At 44.2% G+C, this 27,517-nt stretch overlaps 2 protein-coding genes across 2 annotated transcripts; one reads left to right on the top strand and one right to left on the bottom strand.

Moving 5' to 3' along the window:
• Window positions 1-1,083, bottom strand: LOC134479607 (igE-binding protein-like; the record flags this gene model as incomplete). Its single annotated transcript, XM_063264376.1, has 1 exon — window positions 1-1,083. A coding segment is annotated over one exon (1,071 nt), but the record flags the coding sequence as incomplete, so codon positions are not given.
• An 18,711-nt stretch (window positions 1,084-19,794) lies between these two features.
• Cyp11b1 (cytochrome P450, family 11, subfamily b, polypeptide 1) lies at window positions 19,795-26,472 on the top strand. Its single transcript, NM_012537.3, is given in 9 exon segments — window positions 19,795-20,033; window positions 20,404-20,559; window positions 21,921-22,120; window positions 22,235-22,438; window positions 22,711-22,862; window positions 24,161-24,327; window positions 24,564-24,642; window positions 24,730-24,918; window positions 25,168-26,472. Coding segments are annotated over 9 exon segments (1,500 nt in total). The 3' UTR covers window positions 25,282-26,472.
• Window positions 26,473-27,517: the final 1,045 nt, after the last annotated feature.

The raw sequence follows: 27,517 nt of genomic DNA, 5'->3' as shown, positions 1-27,517 counted from the left end.
CCATCTGGGGCATTAGAAAGAAGTCTGAGGCGGCACGCAGGTCCAATTTTGTGTCGCCTCTTGGGGGACCTCCTCTGCCGGGGTCGTGGCCCTGTGAAAGCGGTTCCCATATCTTTGAGGGCCCTGGGACCGGGGGCCCACCAGCCCGTTTTTTGACATCTCATTAGGTCGAGTCTCCAAAGGAGGGAGTAGTTTGCCTTTAATGTCTCTCACTGATCGGCACTGGTCAGCCCTATGGTAGCCTTTGCCACATCGGACACAGAGGGTTGCAGACCCCCTGTCTCTTTTTGTCATCCTGCAGTCTCTTTTTAGATGGCCTGTTTTCCCACATTGAAAGCATGATCTTTTATCCGTCCCTTTAACGGGGTGTTGCTGGGACTGGAGAATGGCGGCCGCCAGGCCTGAGTTAGTAAGGGGCCCTCCAAGTTCCCTGCAAACTCTAAGCCAATCCTGTAGCCCTTTATTTCTTCGGGGGGCTATGGCTGCTCGGCACTCCTGGGTGGCTTGCTCGAAAACGAGCTGTTCTATAAGCGGTGCTGCTTGTTCAGGATCGCCAAAGATTCGTCCTGCAGCCTCTGTCATTCTAGCTACAAAATCTGAGAAATTTTCCTGGGGTCCCTGAACGATTTTTGTAAGTTGATTATCAATCCCTCCTCTCCTGGACAGTGCCTTCCAGGCTCTAATAGCCGTGCTGGAGACCTGAGCATAGGCGCCCCAGTGGTAAGCAGACTGATCAGCTGCAAAGCGGCCCTGTCCTGTTAAGAGTTCGAAAGTCCATTCCTGTTGCTCAGGTATTAAGGCCGTAGCATTCGCTCTGGCCTGTGTTTGGGCTGCCTCATACCAGAGCGCTTTCCATTCCATGTATTGGCCCATGCTGGCAAGGGCTGCCTTAGCAATCATCCGCCAATCAGCTGGTGTCAAAGCTGTCATGGCCAACCTGTCGAGTTGTGTTAGAGTAAAGTTGGCCGTGACTCCATACTTTCTAACTGATTCCGCTAATTCCTTAATCTGATTATATTCAACAGGGGCATGGACCCGTCCTCCCTCCAGAGTCTCAAAGATAGGAAATGTCATACTCAGCTTTCTTCTCACCCTCTCGGGGACTAGTGAGAAGGCGCGTGAGCGTGTCTCATATGGAGGGGGCGCCGTTGGTGGCGGCCGCGCTAGAAGGCTTCTATTACTTCCCCTACATTCACTGGGGTAATATCTTTCCTCCTCATATTTAACTGCTTCCTCATCTAGCTCGACCTCCTCCTCTGAGTCTAAGGTTTTATTTTCAGAGCTTTCAGAACTGTCGAGGTTCAGCGCTTCTAGCTCGTTCACAGGGTATAGGCTGGCTCCCCCTCCTGGTTTATGTGTAGAGGAGGAAGTGCTGGAATCTGAAAATTTCAACGCTCCCTTGTCTGTGGACTTACCGGGAGGGCTTTTTTTTTTCTTTCTTAGGACGTCCTTTTTCTTGTGCGCGCCCAACCTCTCACTACGTTCGGTTTCTGACATACTTTCCCGGACTACCTCGAGAGTGGCCTGTCCTTCTACTACTGCTGCCTTACACGTTTCATCCTTTAAACAATTCTTAACCAGCTTCCATATAGCTTTGGTCCCTAGGCGCAGATCCTCTTCCGCCAATTTTCTGTCAAGGTCTTTTCCAAGTTTGTTCCATGAGGCAATTGTAAATGAGCCTGAACAGGCAAACCAAGGAGCCACCCTCTCTACCTCCTTCACAAAGTTTTTAAGTGTTCTTCCTCCAATTTTGATGTCCCTCTGCTTTAACACTGTTTCCAAGGCTGTGACCACAGACTGTGAGGATCCCATGATGGGCCAGGAACGCCGGCGGCTTATCTACGTCCGTCTGACAAGGCGTGAGGTGAAAGGGTAGAGACGGACACGCTGCTCTCTTATGTACGGGAGTCTTACACACACCTCCCCGGACGGTGCCGCTTATCTACGTCGGCCTTATCGTGTCCTTGCTCCTCAACAGTCAAAATCTAAGGTAAAAGGGAGCTGCGCGAAGCTCACTTATATACGAGAGACTGAGACGCGCCTTCAGCTGCTGTGATCGTCCTTTTAACAGCGAAAACGGTGAAAACAGAACATAAAGAGTAGGGTGGCTCCCAGGACAAATACTATAGCCTCAACAAATCCTTCCCAAGGCAGTGACAACCCCAGACCAAAGTCCAAGAGAGGGCTGCCTCTCCGAACGTACCTACCTGCAGTTCTGAATCCTCCTTGTCGCCAAGGGATCTCCGAAGGTGCTGACGATGGCGAGGTCTTTCCCAGGTTTTCGGCACCAGATGTCCCGAGCTACGTCTCGCCAGCAGGAACGACGCGGCACACACAGGATCCTACTGCAGAAAAGCTTTAATGCGTCTTGAGAGGGAGAGCATAAGCTTACAATGCGGAGACACTGAGTGAGGAATAACCGTCCCTTATATAGGAAACTATCCTCGCCTAGGACGTGTCACTCTCTGACTGGTCACTGCCAATTATGCCAGATGACGTACCAAAGCATACGTGTCCCTTTGAGTAGGGAAGTTACCAGGCGCCTGCTTATTGCCCTTTTTACTAGGTGCGTTCTGTTGGATGCTGGTGCCATCTTGTAATGGAGTATGTGAGGACAGCTCCTCACATATGTGAGGACAGCTCCTCGGACAGCTCCTCACACATACCTTCTCCTATGAATTTTTCTTCACCTTTCTAAGAAGGACTGAAGCACTCACACTTTGATCATCCTTTGGTGTATGGATTGTATGTCTGGTAATCCAAGCTTTGGGGCTAATATCCACTTATCATTGAGTGCATACCATGTGTGTTTTTCTGTGATTGAGTTACCTCACTCAGGATGATATTTTCCTGTTCCATCTATTTGCCTATGCATTTCATAAAATCAGTGTTTTTGATAGCTGAGTAGTACTGCACTATGTAGATATACCACATTTTCTGTATCTATTCCTCTGCTGAAGGACATCTGAGTTCTTTCCAACTTCTGACTGTTATAAAGAAGTCTGCTATGAACATAGTGGAGCATGTGTCCTTGTTATATGTTAGAACGTATTTGGGTATATGCCCAGGAGTTGTACACCTAGATCCTCAAGTAGTACTATGTCCAATATTCTGAGGAACCTCCACACAGATTTCCACAATGGTTATAGAACCTTGCAATCCCACCCAAAATGGAGGGATGTTCCTCTTTCTCCACATCCTTGTCAGCATCTGTTGTCACCTGAGTTTTTGATCTTAGCCATTCTGACTGGTATGAGGTGGAATTTCACTGTTGTTTTGATATGTATTTCCCTGATGACTAAGGATGTTGGACATTCTTTAGGTACATCTGATACTCCTCAGCTGAGAATTCTTTGTTTAACTCTGTACCCCATTTTGTGATAGGGTTATTTGATTCTCTGGAGTCTAACTTCTTGAGTTCTTTGTATACATTGGATATTAGCCCTCTATCAGATGTAGGATTGGTAAACATCTTTTCCCAATCTATTGGTTGCTGTTTTATCCTAATGACAGTGTCCTTTGCCTTACAGAAGCTTTGTAATTTTATGAGGTCCCATTTGTCCATTCTTCATCTTAGAGCATGGTGTTCTAAAACATTGGTGTGCTCTTCAGGAAATTTTCCCTGTGCTCATGTGTTTGAGGCTCTTCCCCACTTTTTCTTCTATTAGAGTATATTGGTTTCATGTGGAGGTCCTTGGTCCCCTTGGACTTGAGCTTTGTACAGGGCAATGAGAATGGATCAATTTGTGTTCTTCTCCATGCTGACCTCCAGTTGAATCAGCACAATTTGCTGAAAATGCTATGGTTTTAGCTCCTTTGTCAAAGATCAAGTGAACAAAAGTGTGTGTGTTCATTTCTGGATCTTCAATTCTATTCCATTGAGCTACCTGTCTGTCTCTGTACCAATACCATGCAGTTTTTATCACTGTTGCTCTGTAATACATTTTGTGGTCAGGAATGGTGACTCCCCCAGAAGTTCTTTTATTGTTGAGGATAATTTTCACTATCCTGAGTTTTTGTTATTCCAAATGAATTTGCAAATTGCTCTTTCTAACTCTATGTAGAATTGAATTTGAATATTGATAGAATCGCATCAAATTTGTAGATTGCTCTCTGCAATATGGCCATTTTAACTATATTATTCCCGCCAACCCATGAGCATGGGAGATCTTTCCATCTTCTGAGATCTTCTTCAATTTCTTTTTTGAGAGACTTGAAGTCCTTGTCATACAAATCTTTCACTTGCTAGGTTAGGGTCACACCAGGGCATTTTATATTATTTGTGACTATCGTGAAGGGTGTCATTTCCCTAATTATTTTCTCAGCCTATTTATTTTTCCTTTGAGTAGCGGAAAGCTAATGATTTGAGTTAATTTTATATCCAGACATTTTGCTGAAGTTCATTATCAGCCTTAGGAGTTCTCTGGTGGGAATTTTGGGGCCACATAAGTTATACTATCATATCATCTGCAAATAGTAATATTTTGAGTTCTTTCTTTCAAATATGTATCTCTTTGACTTCCTTTCGTTGTCTGATTGTTCTGGTTACGACTTTGAGTGCTACCTTGCATAAGTAAGGAGAGGGAGGGCAACCTTGTCTAGTCCCTGATTTTAGTGGGATTGCTTCAAGATTTTCTCTATTTAGTTTGATGTTAGTTACTGGTTTGCTATATATTGCTTTTACTATGTTTAGGTATGGACCTTGAATTCATGATCTTTCCAAGACTTTTACCATGAAGGGGTGTTGAATTTTGTCAAATGCTATCTCAGGATCTAATGAGATGATCATGTGATTTTTCCTTTGAGTTTGTTCATATAGTGGATTACATGGATGGATTTCCATATATTGAACCATCCCTGAATCTTTGGATGAAGCCTACTTGATCATGATAGATGATCATTTTGATGTATTCTTGGACTTGATTTGCAAAATTTTTATTGACTATTTTTGCATCAATATTCATAAGGGAAATGGATCTGAAGTTCTCTTTCTGTGTTGGGTATTTGTGTGGTTTAGTACTAAGCATAATTGTGGCTTCATAGAAGGTATTGGGAAGTGTTCCTTGTGTTTCTATTTTGTGGAGTAGTTCGGACAATGTTGCTATGATGTCTTCTATTAAGGTCTGAGAGAATTCTACAGTAAACCCTTCTGGTCCTGGACTTTTAGGTTGGGAGACTTTTAATGATTGCTTCTACTTCTTGAGGGGTTATAGGACTGTTTAGATGGTTTATCTGATCCTGATTTATTCCTCCATATTTATTACCTTTGATATTTCTTATTTACATTTCAATTGCTATTCCCTTTCCCAGTTTCCGGTCCAACATCCCCCTATCCCCTCCACCTCTGCTTCTATATGGGTGTTCCTCTCCCCATTCTCCCCCCATTACCAACCTCCCCCCAACAATCATGTTCACTGGGGGTTCAGTTGTGGCAGGTCCAAGGGCTTCCCCTTCCACTGGTGCTCTTACTAGGCTATTCATTGCTACCTATGCAGTTGGAGCCCCAGTTCAGTCCATGTATAGTCTTTGGGTAGTGGCTTAGTCCCTGGAAGATCTGGTTGGTTGGCATTGTTCATATGGGCTCTCAAGCCCCTTCGAGCTCTTTCTGTCCTTTCTCTGATTCCTTCAGTGGGGGAACCCATTCTCAGTTCAGTGGTTTCCTGCTGGCATTTGCCTATGTATTTGCCGTATTCTGGCTCTATCTCTCAGGAGAGATCTACTACGGCTCCTGTCAGCTTGCACTTCTTTGCTTCATCCATCTTATCTAATTGGGTGGCTGTATATGTATGGGTCACATGTGGGGCAGGCTCTGAATGGGTGTTCCTTCAGCCTCTGTTCTAAACTTTCTTCTCTATTTCCTCCCAAGTGTATTCTTGTCCCCTTTTAAAGAAGGGGTAAAACATTTGCATTTTGGTCATCCTTCTTGAGTTTCATGTGTTCTGTGCATCTAGAGTAATTTGAGCATTTGGGTTAATATCCTCTCACCATTGAGTGCATACTATATGTGTTTTTCTGTGATTCGGTTACCTCACTCCAGATGATATTTTCCAGTTCCATCCATTGGCCTATGAATTTCATAAAGTCATTGTTTTTGATAGCTGAGTAGTATTCCATTGTGTAGATATACCACATTTTCTGTATCCATTTCTCTGTCAAAGGGCATCTGGGTTCTTTCCAGATTTTGGCTATTATAAATAAGACCGCTATGAACATAATGGAGCACGTGTCTTCGTTATATGTTGGAGCATCTTTTGGGTATATGCCCGAGAGTGGTATAGCTGTGTCCTCAGGTAGTTCAATGTCCAATTTTCTGAGGAACCTTCAGACTGATTTCCAGAATGGTTGTACGAGTCTGCAATCCTACTAACAATGGAGGAGTGTTCCTCGTTCCCCCCATCCTCGCCAGCATCTGCTGTCACCGAAGTTCTTAATCTTAGCCATTCTGACTGGTGTGGGGTGGAATCTCAGGGTTATTTTCATTTGCATTTCCCTTATAACTAAAGATGTTGAACATTTCTTTAGGTGTTTCTCAGCCATTCGGCATTCCTCAGCTGTGAATTCTTTGTTTAGCTCTAAACCCCATTTTTAATAGGGTTATTCGTCTCCCTGCAGTCTAACTTCATGAGTTCTTTGTATATTTTGGGTATAAGCCCTCTATCAGTTGTAGGATTGGTAAAGATCTTTTCCTAATCTGTTGGTTGCCGTTTTGTCCTGACAACAGTATCCTTTGCCTAACAGAAGCTGTGCAGTTTCATGAGATCCCCTTTGTCCATTCTTGATCTTAGAGCATAAGCCATTGGTGTTTCGTTCAGGAAATTTTCTCCAGTGCCCATGTGTTTGAGATTCTTCCCAACTTTTTCTCCTATTAGTTTGATTGTATCTGGTTTGATGTGGAGGTCCTTGATCCACTTGGACTTAAGGTTTGTACAGGGTAACAAGAATGGATCGATCTGTATTCTTCTACATACTGACCTCCAGTTGAACCAGCACCATTTGCTGAAAATGCTCTTTTTCCATTGGATGGTTTTGGCTCATTTGTCAAAAATCAAGTGACCATAGGTGTGTGGGTTCATTTCTGGGTCTTCAATTCTAGTCCACTGGTCTATCTGTCTTTCTCTGTACCAATACTGTACAGTTTTTTATCACTATTTCTCTGCAATACTGCTTGAGTTCAGGGATAAAGATTCCCCCGGAAGTCTTTTTATTGTTGAGGATAGTTTTAGCTATCCTGGGTTTTTTTCTTATTCCAGATGAAAATTTGCGAGTTGTTCTGTCTAACGCTATGAAGAATTGGGTTGGAATTTTGATGGGGATTGCATTGAATCTGCAGATCGCTTTTGCTAAAATGGCCATTTTTACTATATTAAATCTGCCAATCCATGACCATGGGAGATCTTTCCATCTTCTGAGATCTTCTTCAGTTTCTTTCTTCAGAGGCTTGAAGTTCTTATCCAACAGATCTTTTACTTGCTTGGTTAAAATTACACAGATGTATTTAATATTATTTGGGACTATCGTAAAGGGTGTCATTTCCCTAATTTCTTTCTCGGCTTGTTTCTCTTTTGTGTAGAGGAAGGCTACGGATTTATTTGAGTTAATTTTATACCCAGCCACTTTGCTGAAGGTGTTCATCAGGTTTAATAGTTCTCTGGTGGCACTTTTGAGATCACTTAAGTATACAATCATATCATCTGCAAATTGTGATATTTTGACTTCTTCCTTTCCAATCTGTATCCCTTTGATCTCCTTCTGCTGTCTGATTGCTCTGGCTAGAACTTTGAGAACGATATTGAATAAGTAGCCTTGTGCAGTCCCGGATTTTAGTGAGATTGTTTCAAGTTTCTCTCCATTTAGTTTAATGTTAGCTGCTGGTTTGCTGTATATGGCTTTTACAATGTTTAGGTATGGGCCTTGAATTCCTGTTCTTTCCAGGACTTTTATCATGAAGGGGTGTTGAACTTTGTCAACTGCTTTCATGGCATCTAATGGTATGATCATGTGGTTTTTATCTTTTGGTTTGTTTATATAGTGGATTACGCTGATGGTTTTCCGTATATTAAACCCTCCCTGCATCTCTTGAATGAAGCCTACTTGATCATAATGGATGATTGTTTTGATGTGCTCTTGGATTCAGTTTGCAAGAATTTTATTGAGAATCTTTGCGTCAATATTCATAAGGGAAAGTGGTCTGAAGTTCTCTTTCTTTGTTGGGTCTTTGTGTGCTTTAGGTATAAGAGTAATTATGGCTTCATAGAAGGAATTCAGTAGCGCTCCATCTGTTTCAATTTCGTGGAATAGTTTGGATAATATTGGTATGAGGTCTTCTATAACAGTCTGATAGAATTCTGCACTGAACTCATCTGGACCTGGGCTCTTTTTGGTTGGGAGACTTTTAATGGCTGCTTCTATTTCTTTAGGATTTATGGGGTTGTTTAAATGGTTTATTTTTTCCTGATTTAACTTTGGTGCCTGGTATCTGTATAGGAAATTGTCCATTTCCTCCAGATTTTCAAGTATTGTTGAATATAAGCTTTTGTAGTAGGATCTGATAATTTTTTGAAATTACTCTGGCTCTGTTGTTAAGTCTCCATTTCCATTTCTGATTTTGTTAATTTGGACACACTCTCTGTGTCTTCTGGTTAATCTGGCTAAGGGTTTATCTATCTTGTTGATTTTCTCAAAGAACCAGCTTTTGGTTCCGTTGATTCTTTGTATAGTGCTTTTTGTTTCTACTTGGTTGATTTCAGCTCTGAGTTTGATTATTTCCTGCCTTCTACTCCTTCTGGGTGTGTTTGCTTCTTTTTGTTCTAGAGCTTTTAGGTGTGCTGTCAAGCTGTTGATATATGCTCTCTCCTGTTTCTTTCTGCAGGCACTCAGAGCTATGAATTTTCCTCTTAGCACAGCTTTCATTGTGTCCAATAAGTTTGGATATGTTGTACCTTCATTTTCATTAAATTTTAAGAAGTCTTTAATTTCTTTCTTTATTTCTTCCTTGACCAGGTTATCATTGAATAGAGCATTATTTAACTTCCATGTATATGTGGGCATTCTTTCCTTATTGTTATTGAAGACCAGCTTTAGCCCATGGTGATCTGATAGGATGCATGGGATTATTTCTATCTTTCTGTATCTGTTATGGCGAGTCCTGTTTTATGACCAATTATATGGTCAATTTTGGAGAATGTACCATGAGGTGCTGAGAAGAAGGTATATCTGTTTTAGGATAGAATGTTCTATAAATAACTGTTAATTCCATTTGGTTCATGACTTCTCTTAGTCTTTCTATGTCTCTGTTTAATTTCCATTTCCATGATGTGTGCATTGATGAGAGTGGGTTGTTGAAATCTCCTATTAATATTGTGTGAGGTGCAATGTGTGCTTTGAGCTTTAGTAAAGTTTCTTTTATGTATGTAGTTGCCCTTTTATTTGGAGCATAGATATTTAGGATTGAGAGTTCATCTTGGTGAATTTTTCCTTTGATGAATATGAAGTCCTTCCTTATCTTTTTTGATGACTTATGGTTGAAAACCGATTTTATTTGATATTAGAATGGCTAGTCCAGCTTGCTTCTTCAGACCATTTCCTTGGAAAGTTGTTTTCCAGCCTTTTACTCTGAGGTAGTGTCTGTCTTTGTCTCTGAGGTATGTTTCCTGTAGGCAGCAAAATGATGGGTCCTCATTGTGTATCCAGTTTGTTAATCTGTGTCTTTTCATCGGGGAACTGAGTCCATTGATGTTGAGAGATATTAAGGAATAACAGTTGTTGCTTCCTGTTATATTCGTGTTTGAATGTGAGACTATGTTTGTGTTTGTCTTCTCTTTGTTTTGTTGCAAAATGATTAGTTTCTTTCTTTTTCTAGGGTGTAGCTTGCCTCCTTGTGTTGGGCTTTACCATTTATTATCCTATGTAGGGCTAGATTTGTAGAAAAATATTGTGGAAATTTGGTTTTGTCATGGAATATCTTGATTTCTCCATCTATGTTAATTGAGAATTTTGCTGGATAATGTAACCTGGGCTGACATTTGTGTTGTCTTAGGTTGTGTGACATCTGTTCAGGATCTTCTGGCTTTCATAGTCTCTGGTGAGAAGTCTGGTGTAATTCTGATAGGTATGCCTTTATATGTTACTTGACCTTTCCCCTTACTGCTGTTAATATTCTGTCTTTGTTTTGTGCATTTGGTGTTTTGACTATTATGTGATGGTAGTAGTGTCTTTTCTGGTCCAACCTATTTGGAGTTCTGTAGGCTTCTTGTATGTTTATGGGCATCTCTCTCTTTAGGTTAGGGAAGTTTTCTTCTATGATTTTGTTGAAGATATTTACTGGTCCTTTGAGTTGGGAGTCTTCACTCTTCTTCTATACCTACTATCCTTAGGTTTGATCTTCTCTTTATGTCCTGGATTTCCTGTATGTTTTCTGTTTTACATTATCTTTGACAGTTGTGTCGATGATTTCTATGGAATCTTCTGCTCCTGAGATTCTCTCTTCTATCTCTTGCATTCTGTTGGTGATGCTTGTATCTACGGCTCCTTGTCTCTTCCTTTGGTTTTCTATATCCAGGGTTGTCTCCCTTTGTGCTTTCTTTATTGCTTCTATTTCCATTTTTAATTCCTTCACCTGTTTGATTGTGTTTCCCTATAATTCTTTCAGGAATTTTTGCATTTCCTCTCTATAGGCTTCTGCTTGTTTATTTGTGTTTTCCTGAATTTCTCTAAGGAAGTTTTTTTATGTCTTACTTGAAGTCCTCCATCACCATGATCAAATGTGATTTTAAATCTAGATCTTGCTTTTCTGGAGTGTTTGGATATTCAGTGTTTGCATTGGTGTGAGTATTGGGCTCTGATGATGCCATATAGTCTTGGTTTCTGTGGCTTGGCTTCCTGTGCTTGCCTTTTGCCATCATGTTGACTCTGGAGTTACCTTGTTCTGCTATTTCTGACAGAAGTTAGCCCATCCTATAGGCCTGTGTTTCAGGAGTGCTGTAGACCTGTTTTCATGTTCTCTTTCAGCCTTTTATGGGATCAGATTGTTTTGCTTTCAGGCATGTAGTCGTTCCTGTCTCCTGGTCTTCAGTTGTTCCTGTGGGTGTGTGTCCTCAGTCCACCAGGCAGGTCACTTGGAGCAGAAAAGTTGGTTTTACGTCTAGTCTCAGGTGTGGAGTCACTTCTCACAGCCAGGTTTCAGCTCTGCATGAGGGCAGCATCCAGAAGGGCCTGTCCCAACTTCGCTTGGGCCCCTGTGCACAGGGGGCCCAGATGGCACTAGGTGTTTTCCTCTAGAGTCAGAAATATGGGCAGAGAATAGTCTCCTCTGGCTTCCCAAGCATGTCTGTCTGTCTGAAGGTCTAGCTCTCCCTCCCATGGGATTTGGGTGCAGGGAGTTGTTTGACCGGGTCCCTTCAGATCCGGAGGGTGTCTGGACCCCAGCATTGATTCTATCTGATCCTGATTTAAGCTTGGTACCTGGTAGCTGTCTAGAAAATTGTCCATTTCCTACAGATTTTCCAGTTTTGTGTAATATAGCCTTTTGTAGTAGAATTTGATGATTTTTCAGATTTCTTCAGATTCTGTTTTTATGTCTCCCTTTTCATTTCTGATTTTGTTAATTTCAATAGCATCTCTGTGCCCTCTGGTTAGTCGGACTAAGGGTTTTGTTGATTATTTGTATAGTTCTTTTTGTTTCTACTTGGTTGATTTTAGTCATGAGTTTGATTATTTTCTGTTGTCTACTCCTCTTGGGAGTATTTGCTTCTTTTTGTTCTAGAGCCTTTAGGTATAATGTCAAGCTGCTAGAGTATGCTCTCTCCAGTTTCTTTTTGTAGGCACTCAGAGCTATGAGATTTCCTCTTAGCACTAATTTCATTGTGTCCCATAAGTTTGGGTATGTTTTACATTCATTGTTACTAAATTCTAAAATGTCTCAATTTCTTTATTACTTCCTTGACCAAGTTATTATTGAGTAGGGCATTGTTCAAATTCCATGTGTACGTTGGCTTTCTGTCACTTTTGTTGTTATTGAGCCTTAATCCATGGTGATCTGAAAGGATACTTGGGATTATTTCAATTTTCTTGTATCTGTTGAGGCCTGTTTAGTGACCGATTATATGGCCCATTTTGGAGAAGGTACCATGAGGTGCTGAAAAGGCATACTGTTTAGTTTTAGGATGAAACCTTCTATAGGTAACTGTTAAATCCATTTGGTTCATAACTTCCCTTAATTTATCTATGTCTCTGTTTAGTTTGTTTCCATCATCTGTTCATTTCTGAGAGTGGTGTCTTGAAGTCTCCCACTATTATTGTGTTCTTTGAGCTTTAATAAGGTTTATTTTTATCAATGTAGCTGGTCTTGCATTTGGAGCATAGATATTCAGGACTGAAAATTCATCTTGGTGGATTTTTCTTTGATGAATGTGAAGTGTCCTTCCTTATCTTTTTTGACAATTTTTGGTTGAAAGTTGATTTTATTCAACATTAGAATGGCTACTCCCGCATGTTTCTTGGGACCATTTGCTTGGAAATCTGTTTTTCAGCCTTTTACTCTGAGGTAGTGACTGTTTTTGACACTGGGGCATATTCCTGGTATGCAGCAAAATGCTGGTCCTCTTAACATATCCAGTATGTTTGTCTATGTCTTTTTATTGGGGAATTGAGTCCACTGATGTTAAGAGATATTAAAGAATAGTGATCATTGTTTCCTGCTATTTTTGTTGTTAGTGGTGGAATTATGTTTGTGTCACACTCTTCTTTTGAGTTTGTTACAAGAAGGTTACCTTCTTGCTTTTTCACCATATATTTCCCCTCCTTGTGTGGAGTTTTCCATCTATTATCCTTTGTAGGGCTGTATTTGCAGAAATGTAATTTGGTTTTGTCATGGAATATCTTGATTTCTCCATCTATGTTAATTGAGAATTTTGCTGGATATAACAGCCTGGGTCGTCATTTGTGTTTTCTTAGGGTTTTTTTTACCTTTGCCCATGATCTTCTGGCTTTCATAGTCTCTGTTGAGAAGTCTGGTGTAATTCTGATAGGTCTGCCTATATACGTAACTTGCCTTTTTCATCTTACTGCTTTTAATATTCTTTCTTTTTTTGTGAATTTGGTGTTTGGACTATTATGTGACAGGAGTAATTTCTTTTCTGGTACAATCTATTTGGAGTTCTGTAGGCTTCTTGTATGTTTATGGTCATCTCTTTCTTTAGGTTAGGGAAGTTTTCTTCTAAAATTTTGTTGAAGATATTTACTGGCCCTTTAAGTTAGGAACTTCATTCTCTACTATACCTATTATCCTTAGGTTTGATCTTACCATTGTGTCCTGGATTTCCTATATGCTTAAGGCTAGGAGCTTTTTCCGTTTTACATTTTCTTTGACAATTATGTTAGTGTTTTCTATGGTATCTTCTGCACCTGAGATTCTCTCTTCCATGTCTTGTAGTCTGTTGATGATGCTTGCATCTATGTCTCCTGATCTCTTTCCTAGATTTTTCTATCTCCAGGGTTGTCTCCCTTTCTGATTTCTTTATTGTTTCTATGTCCATTTTCAGATCCTATATGGTATTGTTCAATTCCTTCACCTGTTTGGTTGTGTTTTCCTGTAATCCTTTAAGGGATTTTTGTGTTTCCTCTTGAAAGGCTTCTACTTGTTTACTGGTGTTGTCCTGTATTTCTTTAAGGGATTTATTTATGTCCTTCTTAAAGTCTTCTATCATCCTCATAAGTTTGATTTTAAACCCAAATCTTGTTTTTCTGGTGTGTTTAGATATCCAGTATTTATTGGTGGGAGAACTGGGCTCTGATGATGCCAAGTAGTCTTGGATTCTGTTGCTGAGTATCCTGGGCTTGGCTCTTGCCATCTGGTTGTCTCTGGTGTTAGCTGGTCTTGCTGTCTCTGACAAATCCTTGTTCCTCTTGTGAGCCTGTGTGTCAGCACTCCTGCAGATATGTTTTCTCCCAACAGTTTCTGGGTGCAGAGAGCTGTGTAACAGGGTCAGCTCTGGATGCAGGTGGAAGCGAGAAGGATCCTGTACCAAACTGCTCCTCAGTTCCTGTGACCAGAGGGCTCCAGGCGGGTTCCTCTTGGGCCAGGAATGTGAGCAGAAGTGGTGGTCTCCCCTGAGCCCTCAGGATTGTCTGTCCTTCAGAAAATTCAGTTCTCTTTCCCAAGGGATTTGGCTATAGAGAGCTGGGGGAGTGGGTCACCTTCGGGCACAGGCAGAAACCCTACTTTTTAAAATTCTTTTTACACTCCAGGTGTTACCCACTCCTTGTCCACCCTCCTACAGTTCACATCCCATTCCTCCCCTCCACTGTCTCCAAGAGGAAGCCCCACCCTAGCCCTGCATCCCCACTCCCTGGGGCCTCAGGTCCCTCAGGGGTTATGCTCATCGTCTCTGAGACCAGACCAGGCAGTCCTCTGCTGTATATGTGTCAGGGACCTTGCAACAGCTGGTTTATGCTGCCTGGTTGGTGCCTCGGTGTCTGAGAGATCTCAGGGATCCAGGTAAATTGAGCCTTCTGGTCTTCCTATGGAGTATTGTCCTCCTCAGTTTCTTCCAGCTGTTCCCTAATTCAACTACAGGGGGCCCTTGTTTCTGTCCATTGGTTGGGTATAAGAACCTGCATCTGTCTTCGTCAGCTGCTTGTTGAACAATGTTAGGCTCATGTCTGAAAGCACATAAAAGCATCAGTAATAGTGTCAGACTTAGAAGCCTCCCCTTGAGATGGCTCCCAAGTTAGGGTGGTTACTGGACCTCCTTTCCCTCATTCTCTTCTCCATTTTTGTCCTTGAAATTCTTTTAGACAGGAACAATTCTGGGTCAGAAGTTTTGACTGTGGGACCACAACTGTATACTTCCACTTGATGCCCTGTCTTTCGAATGGAAACTCTACAAGTTCCCTCTCCCCACTGTCTGGCGATTAAGCTCGGGTCACTCCCTTTGAGTGCTGAGAGTCTCTCCACTTCAAGGTCTCTGGTATATTCTAGAGGGCTCCCACCTCAAACCCATTCTTTCTGCTGGCTCACAAGCTTCTCTCCTGTTCCTGTCCCAACCCTCAGTACTCATCATATTCCCCCTTTCCCCTGCCCTTCCCTCTCCTACCCAGGTCCTTCCCTCCCTCCCTCTGCCTCCTCAAAATTAAATGAATGATTCCCTAAAAATGTTTTACACAAAAGCCAATGGTAGAAAAACCTTAGTAACCATTGGTTGGGTCCTTGGAATAAGGCAAGTGTTGCCCCAAGGCATACAATGTTAGTCAGCAGAGGGGATAGATTTACAGAACGTCGACCTGTGCTGTAGTGTATGTTGACAAATTGACAAACAGCAGACTAAGTTCACACTACAAAAACAGTTGTATGTGAATTAAGTGTGTGTGGTAGCCAATTCTCCTGTTATACTTTATTAGAAGATCTTATAAAAGCAACTTAATGGAGGGAAAACCATTTCCGTTCATGGCTTGAAAATTGTTTTAGCTTCATTTCTGTTGCTGTTATAAAATATTCTGACACACAAGAAAATGAAACTTAGGGCATACAGGATTTATTTTAGCTCAGAATTTCAGGTTGCAGTCCATCACTGTGGGGAAGTCAAGGCAGGAACTTCAAGCAGCTGGTAAATCACGAGAAAAAAAAAACAGATGCTATACTTAATTCACTTGTTTGCTTCGCTAGCTCATCTTGATTTATGCAGTTTTATACAGTGCAGGACTCTCTGCCTTGGTCATGTTTCTTCCCACAGTAGACTGGTTCTTCCCACATTATTGAACCTGAGAAAGACGTTCACCCATAGATTAGCCCACAAGCCAACTGAATTCAGAAAATCCCTCATTGAGATCCTCTTTATAGGTGACTGTAGATGTTGGCAAGTTGACAAAGCAACTCTCTCAAGGGCTAATGTTCACTGTGGTAGGGAAGACATAGAAACAGATGACACCATGGGAGCAGGAGCTCAAGGCTTGGCTCTTTACCTCTTTACATCTGGATGGAACAATAACTGAAAACATGCATAAGACACAGATGGTCCACGCTATAAATCTTAATACCTTTCCTTCACATAGCCTCTTTCTCTAGCGAGGCTTTACCCCCCCCCAACATTCTACAACCTCCAAATCCAGAGCCATGAACTGAAGACCAAGTGTTCAAATACATGAGCCTGTGGAGACATTTAACAGCCAAACCATAACACTCTGTCCCTGTCTCTGAAAAAGCCCATAGCTCACAAATGAAATGTTTGCATTTCACTTTAAAAGTCCCTGCGACTCAGCAGTCACAGTGCTGTACAAAAGCTCAAAGTCTCTTCTGGGACCCAAGACCATCTCTTAATTGTGATCTCTTATGAAAATTAAGCACCAAGTGATACACTTCTCACGTACAAAGGTTCAGAGTAACTGTCCCTGTTCTGAAGGGAGATATTCGGGCTGCCTTAGTTTCATTTCTGTTGCTGTGATCAAATAGCCTGACCAAAAGCAACTTGAGAGGGAAAGTGTTTACTTGGCTCTCAATTCCTAGTTACAACTTTCCATTGAGGGAATGGACTTAGGGTAATCACATCATATCCACCATCAAGAGCTGACCCATGGACACGATTGTTCACTTGCTTTCTGTCAGCTTGATCTCTTCACAATTTTGGCTTCCTGCCTAGGGAGTAGTACTGCCCACCGAAGTCTGGGCCTTCCTGTATCAATGAATTTAATCAAGACACATTCACCCATAGATCTGCCCACAGGGCAATCACATGTGCACAAGACCTCATTGAGATCCTCTTCTCAAGTGGTTTCAGGGAGTGTCAAGTTGGCAATTATAGGTAAACACCACTGGGACGCAGTTAATGTAGATCAAGCCAAAGCAAGACTAGTATTCAGCAGGGTAAACATCAAATACTAAGTTGTATATTTGGTTGGCATCTTTAGCTCATGATGACATCAACTGGGCTTAGCGGGCCTGGCAAGCACCACTTCTCTAGGTCTATCGACTGTAGTACATGATCTCTACTGACCAGGCTCTACTCAGCACCTGTAGCTTTCCTTGACAGACCTTGACATTTCTGGTATCTCTTATATCCTGAGGTTGCCACTCTATTGTGGAATTCCTCCTCACTGTTTCCTGAACAGCTCACTCAAGAGTTTCATATTGTCTGGAATCAGCAACTTTTTGGAAACGTGGCACCGTCTCTTTTACCTTCATACTGGTACATGCTGCATGCCTACTAAATCAGCATCTTGCCAAAGTTCTGCTGCCAGCTTGAGGTAGAACCAAGGTTCCCTTTTATCCCAGCTATAATAGTGTCTGAGCATCTCCCCGCATAGAAACTGGAAACTTTTCCCTAGATGATCTCCTGGAGAAGGATGCTCTGGGAACCCTCTGTAGAGTCCCGTTGGTTTGGAGTGAAAGCCTCCAAATGAGTTTGCATCTATCCCGAGTCTCAGAAAACACTGGACTTTTAAGCTCTCCAAGGGTTGGGTCTTAGCCTCTAAATGCTGCTCCTATTCTTCAAAAGCAAGAGTGAGGATTCTCCTGTGTGGATCTCTAACAGGCATGTGTGTTCTGACCAAATTAAACTTGTCTCCCCTGTGCGCGACATTAACTCCAATTATGCCCCTTTCTTTCATCAAAAACAAAATTTTCACATTTTTTCTTCTTCTCGTACTGGAACTCCAAGAGTAGTGAGCAACCTATCCAGCCTGGATGCTATGCTGTCTTGAAGTCGCTTCACTGGACAACTTAGTCTATTACTCTTGATTTGGTTACCTTCAAATTTCCAAGCCATGAGTAGAAATAGCCATATACTTCCTAGAACACATAATACAATAGCCTCTGACTTCAGTCACAGCAATACCATGGTCTTCTCCAGAGCCTCATTAGCTTGGACCTCATTACCCTTATACTAGAGAACATGAGACAGGTTTTATTTTAACATTCTGCAGGAGTGTTACTGTACCGGAAATATAAGAGTAACGGGCATCAAATTGTGCTTTCTATAGTCCCTAAACCAAAATCTATTCCTACTGTCTTTTATCCCAAAAGGGTAGTACACCAGAGAGTTATGAGCATCCCATGCTGGACCAGCATAGCCCGATACCCAATGTCCTGACCTCTGGGGCTGAAGATTCCCTCCCTCCCTTCTTGGCCTGCAACTCTTCAGTGCTAAGATGAACTTCGAGCAGCTACCCAGGCAGACAGCGGGCGCTAGCTAGGGACGTCAGGAAGCTAGCACCTCCCACTTATTTGTGATTCTCTGATGGGTTCTAAATGTATCTCGTCTTGCAAGCAGGCCATAAAGAGTCACTTCTTGTTTTAGTAGAGAAAACCCAGACACCAGAGTGGTTATGGTTGTGGCTTTAAGTGGGGAGGTTGGGGAAGCGACAGAGTCAGGTCAGAAGACAAGAGCTGATGTCACTGGAGCTGAAGGGGAAATTGAGGCTTTCCTTCACAAGTCTGGAGAATGGCTCCATCAGAATCTTAAAGTAGGATGAGAGAGGCAGCTGTGACATGCAGGAGGTGGGGCTGAAGGGGGGATTCTGAAAGGGAACCTTCAGAGACACCCCCTGAGCAAAAGAAAGGCCTGACTTCTAAAGGTTTCAGAGTGGAAATGGGAAATAGCACTGATGAACTCTGCCAAGGACCCAGATACTGGACAAGACGACAGATTGATCTTGCAGCTCTGAGGGAGAGGGTCAGGGCTTGCATGACTCCCGTCTTTTACTGGAGCTGAATGCTCTTCCAGAGTAGCAACGTTCTTTCTCCTCCCCAGGGTGAGAGTCCTCACATGCACATATTTACTTTTATTGTGGAGCCTTGACTGATTCATCCTGACTTAGAAATCACTAGCCATATACGGATGGTGGGATTTTCTAACTGTCCCGATTTATATTTAAGGGTCAGCTCCTATATTTTTTGAGGAACCCGTTTGCCTCAGGGGCATAGCTTAATCTGTCTGGGAGCAGGGTAGCTACACCATCTGTGATCTAATGGAGCCTTGCAGTAAGCAGCTTAAAACGTAGCAAGCAGCCAGGTCCACAAAGCAAGTTCCAGAACAGCCAGGGTCACACAGAAAGTCCTCGTCTGGCAAGAACAACAACAAAAATCTCTTCTTTATCAGAAACATCAGAACATCAGAAATGTGTTGGCAAATACCCATGTATACACATATGTGCTTGTGTGTGTGTGAGCAGGTGTGCACATGCGTGTGTACATGTGTACATTTGCTGTCGGAAAGCTCTGGTATCTGTCCCTCTCGGCTCTCACAATGCTGGGTTTAGACTCCCACACTAATGGCCTAGCTTTTTACAAGACTCTGAGAGATCTGGACTCAGGTTCTCATAGTTGACCAACTAAGTCATCCTCTTACCCTATGGCAAATGGAGTTCATTGTTATTTCTCAATTTGAAGAGAAATGAGAAATTCTAAAAGCCAACACTTAACCGTAAATCACGACAGTGAGTAAAGACCCACTCCCTAAATCTGGCTAGGGAATTTTAAACTAGGATGAATCATTCAAGGTTCCACAAAGGGAAAATATGTGCATCTGACGGCTCTCACCATGGGGGAGGAGAAAGAAGGCTCTGACCACCATTGGACTATTTTTGAGTGTTAAAGTAGAGTCTGCACCCTCCCACCCACCAGCAGGCATTGCAGAGGTAGGAAAAGGGAGAAAGCCTCTACCTCCAGAAGAACCATCAGCTCAGTATACATTTCTAGGGCAAGTCCAGGGACACATCCTGCAGTGACATTATCAGTCAGCGATTTATATCCTCAAGACAAGATAAAAGGCCACGGACTAAACACAGGAAGAGAGGAGGATGGCAATGGCTCTCAGGGTGACAGCAGATGTGTGGCTGGCAAGACCCTGGCAGTGCCTGCACAGGACGAGGGCACTGGGCACTACGGCAAAAGTGGCCCCCAAGACACTGAAGCCCTTTGAAGCCATACCACAATACTCCAGGAACAAGTGGCTGAAGATGATACAGATCCTGAGAGAGCAGGGCCAAGAGAACCTACACCTGGAGATGCACCAGGCCTTCCAAGAGCTGGGGCCCATTTTCAGGTAAGGGCTTTCCTTCCCCATAGCCAAGCACAGATATAGCTTGCTGTCCTCTGGTTGCCCAGGCTCTGCAGGGTAGGAGGTGCTGCATTCTCCTGTAGGCACCCGGCATTCCTTCTTTAGGAAGACAGGGAGGGAGAACAGGAGGTTCTGGGACTGACTCGTGGGCTCTCCACAGGGACAGAGAAAGGCACTTCTCACTGCTGAGAGGACAGAGTGCTGAAGTGGAGTGCAGACACTGGGAGAGTCCTCCTGTGGGGGAAGCAAGGGCTAGGAGAGGATGAGATGAGAGAGCACAGTGACAGGGCTGGCTGTGCAGCGAGCTCAGGTGGAGGACACTCCACTTACAGCAGGGCTGTGTGCTTCACCACAGGCACAGTGCAGGGGGAGCACAGATTGTGTCTGTGATGCTGCCTGAGGACGCTGAGAAGCTGCACCAGGTGGAGAGTATCCTCCCGCATCGGATGCCCCTGGAGCCGTGGGTGGCCCACAGAGAACTCCGTGGCCTGAGACGTGGTGTGTTCTTGCTGTGAGTGGACATTGGGAATGAGGAGGGAGGTGAGATTGGAGTCCTGAACACAGGATGCAGAACTGGCTGGGGTGGATATGAAGACCAGTCTCTGACAAGCATAAATTTGTAGTATGTCATGAGGTTTTGAGGGGTCTGGGGAGGAGGGAGATGGCCAAACAGCACTTGCTCTCAACATCCCTTTCCCAGTCTCCTTCCCTTAGGTCAAAACACTGCTCCAGGAAGGTGGGGGTAAAAGACCCCTGGATGAAGGTCACAGCCAGCTTCCTCCATAGCCTGATATCCAACAACATGGATTTGTTTCCCTAGGGGATGCTTTACTCACAGAGATTTGGGCTAGACGGTCCTGGGGACGAAGGGGTGGAGAGAGGGAGTTGGCAGCTCTTGTGGGCTCACAATCAAACATTAAATAAGGTGGTGAGAGAGGGGCTCCTATTGGCTTAGTCTGTGTGAACTGCAAAGGTGTCCTTCCTGCTGAGAATGAAAAAGGAGGTGATGGACAGCTACCCGAGACCACATAAAGAGCAGTGTTTTCTCAGTAATGGCTAGAGAGATGAGGACCTTGGAACCTTGTCTGAAATCACCTGGAAGCATGGAAATGCTCAAGAGGCACTGGGGACACGAATGTGCATGTGTCATATATGTTGTATACTTGGGGTACTTGACTTGTATTTTTTTGAAAGCGTGACCCTGTGACGTGTCCAGATATAGAACTTGACTCTCTAAAGGAATATGTATGGCTGCTCAGAGTACTAGGATGTTCACACATATTTTTGAGGTCACGTGTGGCTGCACACACAGATGTACATATGGTCACTGTAAATGGTTGCAGGCTTTAGCACACAAACGTACATGCTTCCTGCTTGTGGGGTTCAGTGTGCAAACTCCTGCCCACTGTTTACTGGAGAATCTTCATGGGAGTCCAGCAGCCTGGACCTCATTTTGTGGATGTTCTTAGAGGTCCTCGGCGGAGGCTTCTGCCCCAGGGAAGATGGGATCCCTTAGCTGAGTCAGGCACAACTGACGTCTCAGAGACCACACACTACAGCATGGCAGGGCCAGTGAGCTCAGTTAGGCTTCTCTTCTGTAGGGTGTTGGTGTAGGCCAGGTAGGCAGAGCTCTACAGCAGAGTCTCTTTTCTACCTTGCTATGGATGTGCTAATCCACTTCAGACTTAGTGATATCTGCCCCAACACAGGGAGGCTGCTTTGGAAGAAAGGAGTGGGGTCAGGACCTGCAGAGTCTGCCTCTGAGCCCAACACTTCTTTTCCTGGATTTCTTTGAGAGTCAAGGAGATGGACATAGGCTTGGGGCCAGGTCTACCCATTGTAGTGTCTGTAGCTCTGCTTTCTGTTCTACAGAAATGGGGCAGACTGGCGCTTCAACCGACTGCAGCTGAATCCAAATATGCTGTCACCAAAAGCCATTCAATCTTTTGTCCCCTTTGTGGATGTGGTAGCAAGGGACTTTGTGGAAAACCTGAAGAAGAGAATGCTGGAGAATGTTCATGGAAGCATGTCTATAAACATTCAGTCCAATATGTTCAACTATACCATGGAAGGTATGTATGGGGAAGGCTCCAGCTTGAGAGAGGCAGGGACGGCAGAGGCCAGGAAGGAGGAAAAATATTGAGAGCAATGACTGCCTAGGTTCATTGATAATATTCTCTCTGCAGCCAGCCATTTTGTTATTTCCGGAGAGCGTCTGGGCCTCACAGGCCATGACCTGAAACCTGAGAGCGTGACATTCACTCATGCTCTGCACTCAATGTTCAAGTCCACCACACAGCTCATGTTCTTACCCAAGAGCTTGACTCGTTGGACAAGCACCCGGGTGTGGAAAGAACACTTTGATTCCTGGGATATCATCTCTGAGTATGGTAAGGACCCCTGCCTTGAGCTCAGCCACGGGCAGTTGACAATGGTCCCCTGATACCCCGTTCACTAACTTCAAGAGCTGTGGCTGCTCTTGGAGGAATTAGAGACAAAGGGAGTCAGGAACCCTTTGTGTGGTTCCACTGTGACTTTAGGATTGCCTAACCCAGCAATGGTAGAACAGCACCAGGAAGACTGAGGTTCTGGGGATACAACATCTGGGGGATGAAGCAGAGGTTTATCCCAGGATTATGACTCCACGTTTCCTCTTCCGCAGTCACAAAATGTATCAAGAATGTGTATCGCGAACTGGCAGAGGGTCGCCAACAGTCCTGGAGTGTCATATCCGAGATGGTAGCACAGAGTACTCTGTCAATGGATGCCATCCATGCCAACTCAATGGAACTTATTGCTGGAAGTGTTGACACGGTCAGGATCCCAGGGTGCATGAATCCTACAATGACACCCCAGAGTGTTCCCCAAAGCACAGTCACTCACAGTTCCTCCCTCCCCAGGGCCATCTAATACGATTCCTCTATTGTGTTTGTTTGCTGTGATGCTAGTAAAATGTCTGAGCAAAAGGAAAGGGGTGACCTGACTAGATAGTGTGTAGACAAGGCCTGCATATCCAAGGTCCAGGCACAAGTTAGGTTAGACAGGCAGCAGCTTACCCCTCATGTCCCCCAATGCATGAGCATGCTGTGGGCCAGGAAGGCTCAGGGTCCTCTCTATTGGACTGTAGAGCAGGCCTCCAGGTCAGTGTGTACTCGAGGCCGATCAAAGGAAAGACAAAACCAAAGGAGTGATAAGCACTCAGGGTAACCAGTGGAGCAGAAGGGAGAATATGGCTGTGCAATTTAGTAAGGAATGTGGGCCCAGGTCAGTTTTCCTGCCTGTCCTTGGGTCTAGGCTGTGCTAAGCTTTTTGATTAGGAACAGAGGCCTCAAGTTCTAGAGAAGAATGAATAAGGACAGAAGCGACTGTGCTCCTACCATGGAGTAGTACTTGAGAGAGGATGAAGACCAGCCTAAGGCCTTGGGAATGAGAAGCCAGAGGCATGGGAACAGTGCAAAAAGGGACCAGGGAGCCCATGAAAGGGAGTCTGACAAGTGAGAATTGTATGCCTACACTCCAGGGCAGCAAGCTACCTGAAGCAGGGACACACGGCCAGATGAGGCCAACAAGAATCTGGGCCCCATAAGGAAGGGCCATGTACCATGTCCAATGCCAATCAGGCAGCATAAACCCAGGTTGATATGTTCAGTGTACAGCATAGAAATCTAATGGTGACTTGAGAGAGAGAGAGAGAGAGAGAGAGAGAGAGAGAGAGAGAGAGAGAGAGGGAGAGAGAGCTCTCAGAGACTGTTTTGTGGATCTAGAGGCTCAGGGCTTACACAGGTCAGGAGGGGTCAATGTGAAATGTTGTGACCAATTAGAGATATGGACCATAAGGGCAATTCCAAGGGGCATATGGAAGGCCAAGTCCCTCTTAATGGGCACCAGATCAGGTCTAAATCACAAAAACTCTGAAGTTGCTGAGGTGTTGGTGGGGAATACCATGTGAGGGATTTTTTCCCCTCAGGATGTAGGGCAAGGAGTTCAGGTGAATATTAGAGTGGGTCAGAGTCTCACTTTGCTATGCCCATGCTCTTTCCTCAGGGGAGGGCATCTTTGTAGTAGCAATGCCCTTTGGGAGGCTGTCTGAGATTGCTCTCTGGCTCCTGCAGACAGCAATCTCCTTGGTAATGACCCTTTTTGAGCTGGCTCGGAACCCAGATGTTCAGCAGGCCCTGCGGCAGGAGAGCCTAGCAGCTGAGGCCAGCATCGTTGCTAATCCCCAGAAGGCCATGTCAGACCTGCCCTTGCTGCGGGCTGCCCTTAAAGAGACCTTGAGGTAGGTGCTGACTGCCCTTCCTTCCCTGCTGTCCAGTATTCTCTATTATCTGGGGCAGAAGACTGCCATGTTCTCTACACTCCTTCCTGTGGTTGGTGCCGTTGTTCCTTTGGAGGTTGGTTGAGCTCCACAGAAGTCTGAGCCACACCTCTCAAGGATCTGAGGGAGGAAGGTGCAGATGTGGGCAGGAGAAGCCCTCATTTCTGAGGCCTTTGCTGCTTCTCCTTCATCTCCAGGCTCTACCCTGTTGGTAGCTTTGTAGAGAGAATCGTACACTCAGACCTGGTGCTTCAGAACTATCATGTCCCTGCTGGGGTGAGTGATCTTCATGCCCTTACCAACTGACCTTCCCTCTATCTCCTCAAAAAAGCAGCTGAACTTACCCTTGGCCTCTGCCCACAGACATTCGTCATAATTTATCTGTACTCCATGGGCCGAAACCCTGCAGTGTTCCCAAGACCTGAGCGCTATATGCCTCAGCGCTGGCTGGAGAGGAAAAGGAGTTTCCAGCATCTGGCCTTCGGCTTTGGGATGCGCCAGTGCCTGGGGCGGCGCCTGGCAGAGGTGGAGATGCTGCTCCTGCTTCACCATGTGAGCACCTCTGGGTGGGCCTGTGAGTTTCAGGGTGCTGATGGGCAGTATTTGGAACAAAAGCATAGGCCTTCAGGCGTCTATTTGGTCTTCCTGTGTTTGGTGAATTCTCTAGAGCAGGACTGGACCCTCAGGCCTCCACAGGAACTACTAGTTTCAGCATGGTGGCTGCACTAAACAATTTAGCAGTAGATGGGCCAGTGCTCTGCCCTGCTGAGGAGGCCATAAGGACCCCCCTTTGTGTTCCAGATGCTGAAAACCTTCCAAGTGGAGACACTGAGACAAGAGGATATGCAGATGGTTTTTCGCTTTCTTTTGATGCCCAGCTCTAGTCCTTTCCTTACTTTCCGGCCTGTGAGCTAGTCACCTTACATCTGGGGCCCTAGTCAGTCCACCAGCCTACCTCTGTCCTGACACCCAAGGTCACACTTCTCTGCCAGCAGAATTTTTTGTGGGGAGGAGGTCACACTGTCATCATTCAACACAACTGTACACAGTTTACAGCTGAAGACCTCCAGCATCAGGTACAAGCAAGGCCAGGGAAGAGATTAGGACTATCTTCAGGGCAATAAGTAGTCTCTCCTGAGCGGTCTTCCCCATTCTTTCCAACGGTCACTCCAGGTGGCCACGGCCTTTAAAGGGTCTCAGAGTAAAGCCAGAAGTCAACTCCTCCTTATGTCCTCATTATTATGACATGACCCACCAAAACATTTTCACACACAGATGGGAATTTTTGGGCAAAAGATACATAGATGATAGATAGATATATGATATATTACATATGATAGATGATAGATAGATAGATGATAGATAGATAGATAGATAGATAGATAGATAGATAGATAGATAGATAGATGATGGATGACCAGTCATTTATGTCTGTGTTTTGTTTGAAGCCTTTCACAGTGGAGCTGGCACATACGAGCTGGTGAGTCTACAGTGTTTTAAGAGTAGACACAGCTGCACTTGCTAAGGACTGGGTGGTTGTGGTATCAGAGATGCAGGCAGGAGGACCTGCTGGAACCCAGATACTGTGTGAAGTCCCCACAGGGACAGTGGTCTTCCATGAGGTCAAGGTGTTTCCTGACTTCTGCCAGTGCATGCTGCTTGGGCAAAGGTAATTCTCTTGACTTGTGAAAGTGGCCCAGAGCATAAGATTTTTTCAGGTCTCCTTTCAGCTGCAAGTCGGTAGGGCGAAAAGTTTTGGCCAAGAACAACCACTTCACAGGGTCTCCTGTGCTCAGCACTAAAGCACAAATCTACTGGAGATGTGTGTGCCAAATTCCAAGGTCTTAGACCTTTGAGTGTGAGGCAGTATAGAGTCAGGGCCTTTAATGATATAATTCGTGTGAAATGAGATTACTGGGTTGTGCCTACTCCAGTGCCCAGAGAGCCTCCCAAGAAGAGAGTGAGGTGCCAGGTCACAGAGACAGACCCAAGTGGAAGACAGGAAGTCAGACTTCTGTAAGCAGAGGAAAGCAGTTGGAACTCCTACAGTCTTGGCTCCATCACTCAATCACTTCCCTGGCTGTGAAAAATAAACTTGAGTTGTTGAAGTCCCGGTTTGAAGTCTTTTGCCATGATGGTCTGTTTTATGGGGGTATAGCTCAGTGGAAGGAAGCCTGGTCTTCACTGTTGTGTTCTTGATGGGGCTGTAGGATCCAGGACTCAGCTCTTCCATTTCCTGAGACCACAATATGAGCTCCCTCCTCTGCCTGTCCCCCGCTTAGAACATGCTGTCTCAAGGCAACTGGCCTATTGCTATATTGATTAATTCTTCAAGATTAATACCTTTTAAGTCAGTACGCAAAGCATTGACTGCATTGTGATGTCCTCATACGTGGTTGACCTCAGTCTCCACTGTGAGATGCGGCTCTATACCTGGGAAAACCCCAGAGACTTCACACAGCTCTGAGCTGATCGTTGCTTCTAGGAGTCTGACAAGAAGAGTGTGCATCGATTCTTAACTTCCTCAGGCAAAAATCACAATGACTTTTCACTCACAGTCATTCACAATACCCCTTAGCAATACAGTAGCCAGGGAAATGAAAACTGACAACAGTGTAGATTACATAAAAAGTTGAAGAGAAACCAAGGTCAGTGATCTGCTCGTAGATTTCCCTCTGGGTGTTGATTTCGTTCCTCACTGGGTTTACAATGTTGTGTTTTCATTTCCTTCCAGGTTAGACATTTTCTGACTTCCCAGCTCCTACATTTAACTATTGTGGTCAAGTGTGCTTTGAATATGTTATTTGTGTTTTAGGAATTCTATCCTCACCTGCAGCACTCACTCCTATCCTGATTCTCTGTGTCTATAAAGAGGTTTCCGTAGACATCAGTGTTCTTGACCTTGGAATGTTCATCAGCTGAAGATGTCATCCACAAATATCTAGTTTAAATCTCCTGGCCCATGAATTTTGTGAAACAGCATATACAAGCTACTATGTCAACTGATATGCATGCCATGTGGTAGGGGAACAGAAAGCAAAATGAATCATTTCCCTTCCTCCCTTGTCATCTGGGCACTGATCCATGGTTCAGTGACCATAACCAGTCACTTCAATCTCATACTTCTCCATAGGAACCAGACAACACAAAT

The sequence above is a fragment of the Rattus norvegicus genome, chromosome 7, assembly GCF_036323735.1.
Source record: "Rattus norvegicus strain BN/NHsdMcwi chromosome 7, GRCr8, whole genome shotgun sequence".
Taxonomy (NCBI): Eukaryota; Metazoa; Chordata; class Mammalia; order Rodentia; family Muridae; genus Rattus; species Rattus norvegicus.
Note: the sequence above shows the minus strand (reverse complement) of the source record. Positions and strands in the feature narration are given on the sequence as shown.